The 14,469-nt window shown below is 39.6% G+C and overlaps 1 protein-coding gene across 1 annotated transcript in view; it reads left to right on the top strand.

Moving 5' to 3' along the window:
- The window catches only part of LOC117534174 (potassium voltage-gated channel subfamily D member 3-like), a 176,671-nt gene that overhangs the window by 130,156 nt on the left and 32,046 nt on the right, over positions 1-14,469 (top strand). The window contains 1 exon segment of the mRNA XM_034198301.1: positions 13,302-13,464. Within this exon segment, the coding sequence (XP_034054192.1) occupies positions 13,302-13,464 (163 nt within the window).

The following is a 14,469-nucleotide window of genomic DNA, read 5'->3' as shown; positions in this document are numbered from 1 at the left end:
TTCTTTTAATGACAAGTTTTTCATTCTTTTATGTTAAGGTCATGTTTTAACCTGCCCTGTGGCAGTTTAGTTTGCCCTTGCCATTAACCCTCCCTGTTGAGATAGACCATGCCTGATTTCAACAGAAGCTCACATAGGTTATGATTAATGGTGCTTTTGCAGTGGCAGCAGGTCACACTAAAAGGGAAATATCACACCCGTTGCGTGCCTGAGTGTGTTACAACAGCCATTGGGTTGTATGTAAACCTCTCGTTCTTACTCCCCTGTTTCTGTTGTTATCACCCAGTCTCCTGCTTTTCTTCAGTAGAAAAAAAGAGTCGCGATATTGTGTGTAAATATCTGTACAGGAGGTTGTGTAACCCTGAACTCCCCCTGGAATGATGGTGAGGTCAGCCATTGCTCATGTTCACATTTTGTGTTTTCGCAGAGCAGTTTGGTTTCTGTGTTGCCGCTGTGCTGATCAGGGGAACAGATTGGTTCAAAAATGTATTGTGAATTATGAAAGAGAGGAATAACAAAACAGCAGAGGTTCTTTGTCAAGGTGTAGGACCTATAATGCTTTACCTTCAGAGAAAGGGAACTGAGACCTTGATCAAATTCAAAATCAGGCAGCAGCTTTCAACAGAAATATACAATGCAGAATGATTTTGGCTCAGATGTGTTCATTTAGTGGGAATGCTGATTCCAACTATCATGAAATTATTTTATTAAATAAACTAGATCGTACGAAATTCTTTATTATTCCGCCGGGTTATTTTGCGCCTCTTCTTCTCCCACATTCCACATCGCAGAAACTCCGTTCAAACATCAAAACGTTCAGCTCGGTCGGGAATCAATGGCTATTACTTTTCTTATTCATAACTTTCATAATTCCAGAGATACATCCCATAATTCATCAAATTGTTAACATTGAAGTCAATGGAGAAACTCTTCAGACTTGAAAAATCTTCATGCGACTTCAACTGCTAACTGTTCCTTCAAACTTTCACTCAGAAACCTCATTCCAACTTTAAAATGTTAGACATCTTTCTGACATTATTCATGTTAAACAACTTTTAAATCTGATTCATACTTTTAGAAATATTAAACGTTGTTCAGACCTTGGTAAAGAGGCCTTCTTCAAATGTTAACATTAGTGTGTATTGAGCAGCTCGTTAAGGTGTGTGATCTCAAAGCTAGAGTGGAGGACAGCTTGAAATTCGCCTTCATATTTTTTTTCAAACTTGCCATAATTCCCAAACCCTACACTCCTGAGACATAATTTGTCATGACAAACGTAGGAAAACATCTCGTAGCTTGAAAAATGAAAAACAATTAAGCAAAATAATTCAACAAAATGCCTCTTGAGGGCAGGAAGTGACAAAAACGTTCAACATGCCTCCATTAAAGCCAATTGTAAAGCTGATCTTTACTCACAGCATTAGCCGTACACCTTTAGTTAATCTGCCAAAAAGGCCACATTATTAACCCAAAAGTACACAAAAAGCACACTTCAGATGCTCAACTTCCTTCTGATGCTTTACGCGTTGAAATTTCACCGATATCTGTTACGGTTCTTCAACAAAACGTTCACATGTAAGAGGTTTATCTCTCATTCAGAACAATGAAAATGCTCTCCTCTCACTGCACATCACCATGGAAACCTTTGATCTCTGGGCACGTCGTTAGCTCAAATATAAACACCTGTGTCATGGACATGGGCGTTGCAGCCATTATATGAGGGTGGGACAAGTCCCCCCCACCTTTTCAAATGATTAGTTTAGACCCCCCCACTTTTACTCTGCGGAAAGTCCGTGAATCGGTCTATCCACTCGCCGCATTTGTAGAGCGCTGTGTCAGTGGTTCACTATCAAATCCATTCCACTTGCTTATTGAAAGAATGCCCAAATCAATGAAACTCCGTACCACGTTTTCACTGCTACTTTGTACCAAGGCAGATTCTCACATAGCGCGCGCATGTTCAAGGAGTGTTGTATAGTTGGACAGCTCAGATCTGTTGTATGAAGCGATGCCGGTAGCGGAGGTAAGGCACACACCAAATGTTCAGGAAATGGTTAATACAGCGAAAATCAAAGCTGACGATCTCTTGGTTTGATATGTTTTCTCCCCAAGACAACATGGACATAAGAACATTTTTTTCAAAGGAGAGGAAAGTAAGTCTTCAGCTGGTAGCAGTTAATCAGTTAACAGTGATGGCGGCGGCGGCGTCTCACTTCTGGAGAGGAGTTTCGTCTTTATGTCATGATAGAGAGATACAAATACTATAGTTTAGATGAGAAAAGGCATCGAAATGCCAGGTTACTAGTATTTATCATGTAAACAGGGAACATGAATAACCCCATCTCTCTGTGCTCATGTAAACACCATAGGCCTATCCCCAATATGATCATAACCGGGATAATACTATAAACGGCGTCCATGTACAGTAGACGCAGTCAGTGTGTTTTACTGGAGCCTCAGTTCGATAAGAGATTATTTTCTGAGTTCTTTAATTTAGGTACTCTCTCTCAAAATGGTAATGTGCATTATGTTTTAATTATACTTCTTATCATTCAGAAGCTTTTTGTGTGTGTTTATGTTTTACTGAGTGCTTATAGGTAATTTCCACCCCAGTAATCAGTTAACTATTTATTTTCTGTGCACATTACATAGACTAGCTAATATTCTACCTACTGCTTGGGACTTTGAGTCTTCAAAATGTCCAATGTCACAGAATGAGACTTACTTTAGAGTCAGTTGTATTTACATTCAGTATGACTTGTTATGATTCAATGTGAAAGAGTATACTGCTCAATAAATAGTGATCACTTCACCACCTCTCTTGACATCTAAGCGCTTGAGAGTGAGTCAGAGGCAAAACACAGGGACAGTGGAGAGAGGTCCATTGCTGAGGTGAGTGATGAAAGGGAAATGACAGTTTAGAGTAAATTGTGATGTGGACTCTCATCCCAGAATTTTAAGGAAATCAGTGGGGATATTGAACAGGAAACATTTCAGGCAAGGGGCATCATATGGACCAATATAGACAGAAGAGCAACATTTATTTGAACATTTAAGTCAATGATACCATTCCTAGGTGAACTTAACATCTGTATGGAGTCAGATCAGTCTCAATATTAATAAATGCTCACAGAAGGATTCACAAATGTATTTTTCGATTTATATATAAATGACTCTCCACAACAATATCTCTCAATGCACTAACAAATATTTATTGTTGTATAAATGTACACAAAATGGGCATTTAAACTGCTTTTTATTAATTCAAAGACGGCTCTGAATTAATAATCAAATATGTTTCCTTTCTTTACTACTGGATGAAATTACAAAATGTACCCATCATTTTCCTCATGCTAGAATAGCCACATAAAAGTATCAAACCACCTGTTAAAATGCACCAGAATACAGGAAATCTATTTTTTTTTCTGTGGGAGGGGGGACCCCCACACCCCCCGTTAAAAATGTCCCCCCCACATTCAGGATGCTTCCTACGCCCATGTGGAACACGATGATGTCATAACTCCAACTGACATGCTCAGAGCAGCAGATTTCAGATAAGGGTTAACTCAGCTCTACATCAAATCTGAAGTTACGTAATGTGGTGTTACTATGGCAACTTATCCCTCGCCATCAAACAGCACCAGACTTCAGATAATGGTTAACGGTCCAGCCTTCAACAGCTCTACGTAAATTATGGGGTGTTATCATATGCCGTTCTCCATGGAAAAGCATCCCTCGCCATAAAATACGATTTCGCTATAACTCCTATGAAAATGTTAAAAAAGTGCTCAAACTTCACATGTGTGCTAACAGTCCAGCCGTGAAGACATCTACGGGACAGTTTTGAGATTTCTTCAGTTGACGTTGCCATGGCAACACAATGCTCACCATGAAACACGGTTTTCTCATAACTTCAGTGAAAATGCTCCAAACAGCCCAAAACTTCACAGGTTTGGTAACGATGCAGCCATCAACGCATCTAAGCTTATTATGGGATGTCATCAAATGCCGTGGGCTTGGCGACAGATCATTCGCCATCAAGTTAGTTCTAAGGTTTGCAGTTCAAATATTGCTTCTTTTCCAAGCCTTTTTACCTTCTTTTCTTCTCTCATCACACATTCAAGCCCCCAGTGTTCATGTATAATTTCAATCTAAATTATTCACTTTCTTCTCACACATTACATTTCAGCATAGCAGTTTAGCATCAGATTTTCAGCATAAAGCATTCACACTAGCAATTTCTTCAGGAATTGCATTCTCTAGTTACTGTTTAGTACTGCAAAAGAAACAAGTCTGAATTCAAAATGTGCAGTTTTCATAGTATCTTAATAACATACTTTATGCAGTACATATAAGTGTGTGTGTTATTGTGCACCTTGTGAGCTTAAGCAACCTATGGTTTATAATCTAACTGTAACTTGATGTATTCCAGGGTATTTAAGATGTAATAGAGTTTTGGTCTTCAGGACTGTAAGCCAATTGATTTCTGAGATTGTGTAGCACAGGGACATTTCTAAAAAAAAAATCTGACAGAGCAAGTATGACAAGCCATTTTTAAAGCTTCACTAATCAATATTGTTATGGTTACAACAGGTAAAATGGCTGTGTTATGTAAAGTTACTCACAGTTGTGAATTCAGAGAAAGTTATAACACGACTGTGCTGCAGTTTAGCTCTGTGGAGCATTTGAACATGTTTGCAGCTTGTTCTTTGAGTTTCATGGCAATTTGTGTGCTTTTAAATCACTCTCAAGGCTCTCGTCAACCTCATCTCCAGCAGGCAGCAGAAACAAAAAATGTCGAATAAACCCTCTGTACACTACATGCCCAGCACCGAAGAAGAAGACAGACAAAGTTAACAAACAGCCGGGGAACATGCTGAAAGAACATAAATGCCTGAAAATTAGATTGAGTATTGGACTCACATTTGCCAGGTGGCCAGACTACACATAACTGCTGATGTTGCTCTGTGTCTGCCGATTTGATTAAAGAGGCCCTATTATGCTTTTTGGGGGTTTCCCTTTCCTGCAGTGTTATAGGTTTTTGTGCATGTAAATGGTCTGCAAAGGCTAAAATCCCAAAGTTCCCTCCAGAGGGAGTTTCTCTCCCCCACTGCCTGAAACGCCTCCATTGTAGTCCTTTGTTTACTTTAGCGACATAGTGACACTCGCACCTTCATGTGCTAGCGTTCCGACACATTGTACCTGGGTTAAGGCAGGGGTGTCCCCACTTTTTTCAAAGAGGGCCGGATTTGATCATCTGAATATGTCCGGGGGCCATTGTCCCTTCTGACATTTTTTAAACATAAAAATGACATACAAATACACTATTATGTAACAATTTTCATTGTCACAATTATCTTTATTTTTCAAAAGGAAGTATAACTAAAAACACTGCCTTTCATTTATATTTGGAGAGTCAGATAACATTGAACAGATTATATAGAATACCTTAACTTTGTAGCTGGTTTGTAGAAGTGGGATCTGACGGCGGGCTGTAATTGGCCCACTAGCTGGACTTAGTACATGCCTGGGTTAAGTGGTGGAACATCTCTAAGCGGTTGAAAAAAAATCATAACAGAGCCGGCCAGCTAACAAATCAGAGCAGACTTGCCTCTGAGTCTGGTTTCAGAAAAATAATGCACTTTTTGACCATTAAAGCATGTAAAGCACAAAATGTAATTATTAAACTTGAAACTGAGCAAAATAAAGCCCCTTTAGGCAACATTCGTACACTACTAGCCAATCATCTACTTCTAACTCTACTTTGTAAGATGGCTACATCTCTTTTTTTTCATGTATTGTTTGTTCCACTGCTCTCGATGTAGTCAGCTGTAGTTTATACATTTACTGTATTACTAACATTATGTTTCATTTGATTTGGCTATTGTTCAGTTGTATGTGTTTTTTGCCCTGGCAAACTTTGTTGATGCAATCTTCCCAGGATCTTGCGATCATTGTAGAATTTATTGCAAAAAATGTATTTAAAATTCTAGCAATTTGTTAGGTGATTGTTTGACGGCCTGGCAACGTGGATTGACATTCTCCAAACTCTTTACTCGTAATGGGATTATCCAACACTGATTCCAGTAGCATGCTGTTAGAGCCATTCAGATTCCAGGCAGATTATGTAAACATCATGCAAAGAGATCTCCTGTTTAACCTGCAGTGTCACACAGCAAATGTCTGTCTGTGACAAAACAACAATCAGGATTATGCTGCTAAACACATATTCAGGAGATTTATATTACTGTGTTTTAGTTAATCCTTTAAAGACTTGAAAGGATCATCTGATCTGTTTAGCAAACGCTTTAACTTTACATGGTTAAATAATTCCCTTATATCTGTTTCCTTGTCCTTATATAATATATATATATATATATATAATAATTCAAAATTAGCATTTCAGGATAAATGTATCCTCATAGAAAATATATCCACAACAAAGAAGCCTAAGCTGTCTCTCTTCATTAAGCAAAATGCAACAAAACTCCATGTGTTGGGACAATTTGTAAAGATGGCAAATAAATGGCATTTTGTTTGAGCGGACAACCATTGACCCCAGGATCGGACTTTCTAGTAACTGTGATGAGATTCTTGTTAAAGAGTAATGACCTCGAAGTTGGTACAAAGTAAATATTAAACTTTGCGTCTTTGCCCTTTGTATTCTTCCCTTAAAGTCTTGCCTTTAACTGAAGACGGAGGCATGCTCAAAATTCATTTCTGGGGGGTGTCCAAGGGGAGGTTGTAGTTTATAATTGGATTGAAAACATAAGGAGCTTTGGCCCTCTCCTGACATAAATGTTTTTACTCTTTAAACATAGCCGGCAGTGACCCTCCATCTTCAGCCACTGCACCCTCCACGGCTTGTTGTGTTATTAGAAGATTTTATTAATTTTCAGAAGCCCAAAAAAAGTCAGACATGTTCTGTTTGAATCCATGATAAACACTTTAGAGCTTTTCGTCAATAGAGGCTAAGTCCCTCCCTTTCCGGTGGACCTCCATGGGACCTTATTTCGGAAAATGATGTATTGAAGTCAATGGCGAGAGACACGTTATCTTTCGATCTCGTTTGAATTGTGCCACGAATTACACATACAGTAGCCTACAGTATGATGTTTGTCAATTTAGAAGATAATTTTGCAAGTAAAAAAAAAAATGTTTTGCCGTAAAACTTTGAAGTAAGACTTTTTTGTGTGAAACCGCTCAATGAACTACATCTCTGGTCTCGCACAACAACACACGTCACCAAGATGGCCATCACTACTGTCTTGCCAAAAAAAGGGATTGGCTACCCTCACTATCACCACAATAAAACACGTCCAGAAGAATGTCATGCAAAGCTGCCTGCCTGCCTTCCTTCGATTCTCCCTGAACAGCCTGATGAGTACAGCCTGGTACTAAGCACACAGGCATATTGTTAAAGTTATCTTAGCTATCTCTTATATTTAGTGGAGGAAAACAATTATGACATCACTTACGCGACTCTGGGATTTGTAGTCTTTCTAGTTGCGTATTTTTCATAGTGTGTGTGTGTGTGTACGTGTGTATCTGTCTGTCCGTGAGTGTTGATTGAAGTCAAGTCTCTCTATGGGCTTTCTGAGCATGTTTGACTTCAAACAGCTGATGAATCTTCAAGAAATAATTATAAATCACAATTTGCAGTGTATGCCCTTTTACACCTGTCAGAGCAACAATAAGAACACCCCTACCTGCATTACTTTAAACATATTTTTGTCCTTAAGCTTTTCTCGCATAACAGCTCTTATGTTATTTGATTTAGTTTGACTCTGACACTAACATGTCTAGCTCCCATAATCAGAAATCATTCAGAAAGATTGATTGCTTTGGTTTAATTTTACATTTTTGATGCAGCACGCCAAGATCACTTCAGTTTCATGAGGAGCACGCCGCGCTTTCCATGTTGAAGCTACTGTTTATTTTAATGAAGAGTAAAACAAGCTAGAGATTTGAAGCACAGAATATATGACTCACAAAATATGTTTCCACCTGTTTCATACTGTGGCCGATGGAATAAGCAAAAAATAATGAGTCCTTAGGCGCATTCACACCGCAGTACTTTTCCCACAAAGGTTCATGAGAACTTAGTTCATGAGAACTCTTTAGTTCTCATGAACTAAGTACAGATCGCGTTCACACCATAGTTCACACCGGAATAAATCCCTGGGGGTGGATTAGGCAAATGAAGCCGCTGAAGTCACTTCTTCTTCTTCTGCTTTGGGTTTACTGGCAGGCCGCAAACCACTTCACGGCGTATACTGCCGCCCAAAGTCCCCGGCCGGAAGTCCCCGGAGTTGGGGACTGGCTTCAGTAGAAGCTGCTGGGACTCCCAGCAGCTTCTACTGAAGCCTTCCGAGTAAATCGCCAGAACACCGACACCTCCTCATTTCCACCGCTCCCATGTTTTATTTTGTGTTGCCATAAGTTAGTCTTTCTGCGCTGGGCTAATGCTAATGCGAGGATAATAAAACTTTTGGGGAGTTTTACGGGGCGTGGTTTGCAATCCTCCCAGCCAATCAGACATAGGAACCTTTTTCTCCCACGAAAGTCCCTGCTCTCCAGCAGGGACTGAAGAGGGGGTAAAAAGGTTCTCATGAGGCGCATTCACACCGCAGTACTTTTCCCACAAAGGTTCATGAGAACTCTTTTGTCGCGTTCACACCAAAAAGAGCCGGTACTAAAATTAGTTAATGAGAACCTTTTTACCCCCTCGAAAGTCTCTGCTAGAGAGCAGGGACTTTCGAGCGGCTCTCTTGTGAGAAAAGAGCTATATTTCTGATTGGCTGGGCGGATTGCAAACCACGCCCCGTAAAACTCCCAAAAAGTGTTGTGAAGCCGCCATTTTATTATCCTCGCATTAGCATTATTAGCATTAGCCCAACGCAGAAACGCAGAGAGACTAACTTATGGCAACACAAAATAAAACATGGGAGTGGTGGAGATGAGGAGGTGTCGGCGTTCTGGCGATTTACTCGGAAGGCTTCAGTAGAAGCTGCTGGGAGTCCCAGCAGCTTCTACTGAAGCCAGTCCCCAACTCCGGGGACTTCCGGCCGGGGACTTTGGGCGGCAGTATACGCCGTGAAGTGGTTTGCGGCCTGCGGCCTGCCAGTAAACCCAAAGCAGAAGAAGAAGAAGTGACGTCAGCGGCTTCATTTGCCTAATCCAGTGTTTTTCAAAGTGGGGGCCCCGACCCCCCGGGGGGGTGCCAGGGGGATCACGCAAAATTTGAGGGAAGGGGGAATCTTTTTTTTTTTTTTAAAGTTACATTTTTTTTTTTTGTAGATGTTATTAATAACTCCATATATATCATTCCTCCTTTGATGCCAATCTTTTAATACTTTTTATTTATTATTTTATTTTATTGTTTTTAAATCTCACGACCGCCCTTCAAGCCAATCAGAATCGAGCTGCCGCTACTGAGAGTGAAACTGAATATCTGCTCAGCTTTTGGAGCAAGTGAGAGCTAGTGAATATTTCGCTCTGCAGCTGGATGAGAGCACGGATGTAGCAAATATTGATGTTTATATATATGAATTTAAATATGTTTATTGTTAATATTACTGTTGAATATTATATATAATATTATTAAGGCATAAGTAGCTTTTAAAAAATATGTTAATTGTTCATATTACTGTTCAAAATTAAATAATATTATAAAGACAAATCACTTTAAAAATGCTTTAAAAATATGTTTACCGTTGATATTACTGTTTAATATTGTGTTAAGAATGTTTATAACAGAAGACACAATCAATGTAATGAATGACAAACAAAAGATAAATACAATTTTTTTTAGAAGAATAACTGATTATTAATTATTAATACAAATATATATTAAGAAAATGTATTAAGCTGTATGATTAATTTGTCAAATTTTCCATCATAATGTACTCATCATTTAAAAAAAAAAAAATTGCAACATGGGGGTCCCCGCCAGATGATAATGCTATATGGGGGTCCTTGGCATGGCAAAGTTTGGGAACCCCTGGCCTAATCCACCCCCAGGGACTTATTCCGGTGTGAACGCGATCTGTACTTACTGTAGTTCATGAGAACTAAAGAGTTCTCATGAACCTTTGTGGGAAAAGTACTGCGGTGTGAATGCGCCTAATAACTAATTTTAGTACCGGCTCTTTTTGGTGTGAACGCGACAAAAGAGTTCTCATGAACTAAATTCTCAAGAACCTTTGTGGGAAAAATACTGCGGTGTGAATGCGCCTATAGTGAAAGACTACTGGGAAAATATCCCCACTGCTGTGTTTGGTGCCTTGTTGCAATGTTTCACTAATCTTTCAGGCTTTCCTGAATAATTCATTGTTTACTTAATTCATCCTATACTGGAATAGCAAAGTGGCTCATCAATGTATTGATTTGAACAGGTTAACAGCTGTTGTCCTTTCATCAAGGGGTACCATATATTCACCATATTTATTCTGGAGACAAGCCTGCAGTGTTTTGCATTATGTATACAGAAAAGGCTATTTTAATTTTTCAAACTGTCTGAGACGTATTGACTATTTAATTAATCTGAAATATTTTAATGAGTGGACGTTTCTAACTCTTGACATTTCATACTGCAGCTGCCCACTACTGTGTGAAACTAAGCATATTTGTATATCAGTTTATGCAAATCCATATAAAATGCTACAAATAAATACAAGATATATTCATGTACAGTATGTGGCCTGTCTTGGCACAACTTGGAGACGACACACCAATCCTAAAAAATAAAGGGTAATAGGGTGAGGTAAAGATGAGTCATGAGTGTATTTTTGGCACCGGAGAGGCTAAGTGGGCCCCATTGGTCATTAGTTGTTGTTTATTTAACCATTAATCATTCAGCGCTTCTAGGGATTATTCACTTAATGTTCAAACTCGTGGACTCCTTTGATCCTTGCTACACATTTTGAAATGAGATTTTTAAGGATTCATGGCATTGTTGAACTGTCCCACTGCTTTATAAATGACTGAAACACCACTATGTTAGGATTTATGTTTAAATCATAAATATTTTTAAGGATGTACTTTTAATAATCACCTCAATAACTTAAAAGTCAAGATTCAAATCAATTCATATAAAATGTTTATATTCATGTCACTTTTCGTATCAGCAGTCTGTAAAATGTGTAAAGTTATATACACTAAAAACATACCTTTTTATCCTCGCAGTGTCTTGTTGAATGGTGTGGTATGGTTCAAAGTTTCAGGCAGTGATCCTCAAATATTTAGAAACAAATTTAAGGGATGATTAAAACTTGAATGCTTTTAAATAGCTGTAAAAAAAAATCAAGGAGATGCCTGGTGTGCTTTAATGAAGATTTCAATAAAAAGGCTGGTTTTACATTTTGTAATAAGAGAAGTGATGTAATTAAGGAATAGCTCCAGTATTAACTCCTTTTTGGCCTACATACAAGCCTTCACAACTAACTAGTCATCACTTTTGTCTTAGCTTCCTTCTATTTTTGCACCCTACACCCTGTTGTGAACTAAGCAAAGAGCAGTATTTTTTATATTCCTGTGTAGCAGTTGAAAGGATGTTTGACACATCATAGTGAGTATGAAGTGTCAAACATTATTACCCCAAAGTAGGCAGAGACACAACCAGGAGAGTGGCACCCCTCATCGGCTGACAGACAGTGAGCGGAGAAAACTGTGAAATCATTTGTCTGATTTTCTGGCAGCCAGCAGCAGGACTCAGCGACAATAACAACCAAATCAAATCAAGTCAAATCAAGTCAAATCTCCACTGCTTGTCAATAATCCTTCATATTTCTGAATCTCTGCTTTCTGTGCTTACTTACGGCTCTCAAGCGCTATGAGAAAAAGGTTTAAATCTGGAATCCTCTATTATAGTAAATAACTCATAAATCCATCTTTATTGGCAGTATTCAACATTTACATTTTGTTTGAAAAGGAAACAGATTATTCACGGGATTAGTTAATCCTCTGGTCTTTCAGATAGGAAAAATAAGTTTTGTAGCTATAGTAGTCTCATTTGGGTTATTATTTGTGATCTGCATCATCTGTGCTCCTTTATACTTTGTGAGAAAAATAAATGAGAGAAAAACTCATGTTCAAAGAGGATTTGAGCAACATCACGTTCTTCCCTCGCAAATATGTATTTTGGCAGAGTAGGAGGCTGGGTTTGTGATAATCCCCCAGCTCTTCAGTTTGTGGGTAGTAAGCAGGAGGTAAGTAGAGTGATTATAGTGCTTTTCAGCATGAGTGGGACCAAAAACAAAACAAAAACAACAGTGAAAAGCCAGCACCCACACACGTCTGTGCTGAGAGCGGCCCTCCAGAGACACAGCGGTCAACAGTGCATGGGGCTTACCTGTCAAGAGTCTCGTTGTGTCAAGAGTCTCGTTGTGTCGAGAGCGCAGTGGAGAGGATACTCAGAGGCTTAACAGCCAGTGAGCAAGAGATACAAAAAGGCCAGTGACAGGAGCAAGTGTTTTAGTAAAACCTTTAGAACCCCAGGCTCAATCTCTTTTAAAAATGGCCCTTCAGGAAAATCAGTCTGACAGGGACTTCGGTAATGGAGAATTTGCCCTCGTCTTTACTCCGTCTAGTTGTCTCTTTTTTCCCCCTGAAAATGGTCCCGATCATGCACCAGCAAAAATGGTTTCCCATTGCTTCAAATCACTTGAACATGCTGTCAAGGGCCTCTCCAGGAGATGATTTCACTTCTTCTCCCACCCCATTTACAAGCTGGTCTGAGAACACCGTATTTTAAAATCCATTTGTTCCACTACACGCCACCATGGCCCTAGCTTTACCCAGCGAGCCAACCTTGGTTTCCTCCTGGCTCTGGATCCCACTGGCATGGCTTTGTTATGCCCGGTCTGAGCTGCATAAATTACAGTATCACTATCCTATATCTCTCTACCTCTGTCCACCTGTTAAAGCAGTAAGTCACCTGTGTAATTCAATTATCGGGAGCCTGAGAGAAGCTGAAACAACAGGAGTTAAATGATTTGTAACAAAGTGAAAAAAAGCAGCAAAATTGTCAATACAGACACATGCAACAGCAGGATAGAATGACCACTTTGTCTTCATTTTAATGTTTAATGTCAAGGGGTATTCAATTTCTATTTGCTTTTTACATATGCCAGCTTTCCTGCTTTATGCAAGTACAAAGGCTTTCCGAAAAAAAACTGATTGCATTTCCACTTCATGCACAAACTGGAAATGGGCATTAAACATACCTAGTGTATCGTCAGGCTACAAATGTATGTGTTTCCTCACTTTGTCTATCCTCTCCCCATCCGCCTCATTACTAGATACGGAGACATGGTACCAAAGACGATCGCCGGGAAGATCTTCGGCTCCATCTGCTCCCTGAGTGGCGTGCTGGTGATCGCCCTGCCTGTCCCCGTCATCGTCTCCAACTTCAGTCGAATCTACCACCAGAATCAGAGAGCAGACAAACGCCGAGCTCAGAAGGTAACAATCAGGGTCTTTATTTCATCCCGTATACTCCAGCAGGGACAGTCGAGGTCTATGTGTGGTTAAATAAGTGTGTTGGTGTTGTAGCTACTGGATACCTGCAATATTAACTAACCATGACGGGTGCAAACATTTTCTATTAACAAAAGACCAAAGTACTAGAGATTTTAGTATGATAAGATGTTATGATGTCAATGCAAATGAATAAGAGTGTTGAGAGAAAACGCTGCATGAGTGGATACTTATGGTTAAGCCTGAAAACCCCCTTTAAAGGGGACCTATCATGCAAAATGCACTTTTGTACGTCTTTTATACATGAATGTGTCAGAAAACACAACCCTCTCTATTTTCCTCCATACCCAAATCTCTAAAAAAGGGGCTGCAACGGATCTGATTCTGATTTGAACACTTTACTGACGTCAGTAAAGTGGCGCTATACGGCTATTGGTCAATTCTCCACCTATCAAGGGAATGAGAGGTTGGGCCACGGCCGGCCATTGCTTCTCGAAAGCGCTGGAGACGCTGTAGTACATATGCCAGGCCTGTAAATGGCGCTGTAGTCTGCCACAAAAGTAGCGAAGAAGACTTCCCTTGCAATGTTGCCATGGTTGCCCTTCTGTTTATTCTCCGCTGTGGCTCTTTTTCTCCCTCCCAGAGGCAAGCTTTTGCGCCTCCTGCTTTAAAACAAATGAATAATGACTCTATATAATCATATGTAAGAGATAATGTGCAGCGACGTGGTCATTATGGGGAAAAGAACACCGACAGGCTGATCAGGAGCCCGACGCAAAGCGGAGGGATCTAGATCGGCATGAAGGCACATTATGCAATGTGCACATTATCCCGCTTATTACATGGCCACATTCTCGACAAAGTAACGACATGACTCCCAATATTAATTGAAATGCTTTTATGGATTTAGAAAATGATTTTATTGATTTAAAAAATAGTTGTAGGCCTATGTATTGATTTAAATTGACATGCATCCGCTAAGAGAAATAG

Source organism: Gymnodraco acuticeps, unplaced genomic scaffold (genome assembly GCF_902827175.1).
Source record: "Gymnodraco acuticeps unplaced genomic scaffold, fGymAcu1.1, whole genome shotgun sequence".
Lineage (NCBI taxonomy): Eukaryota > Metazoa > Chordata > Actinopteri > Perciformes > Bathydraconidae > Gymnodraco > Gymnodraco acuticeps.
The sequence above is the reverse complement of the archived record's forward strand: the minus strand, read 5'-3'. Positions and strand labels throughout refer to the sequence as shown.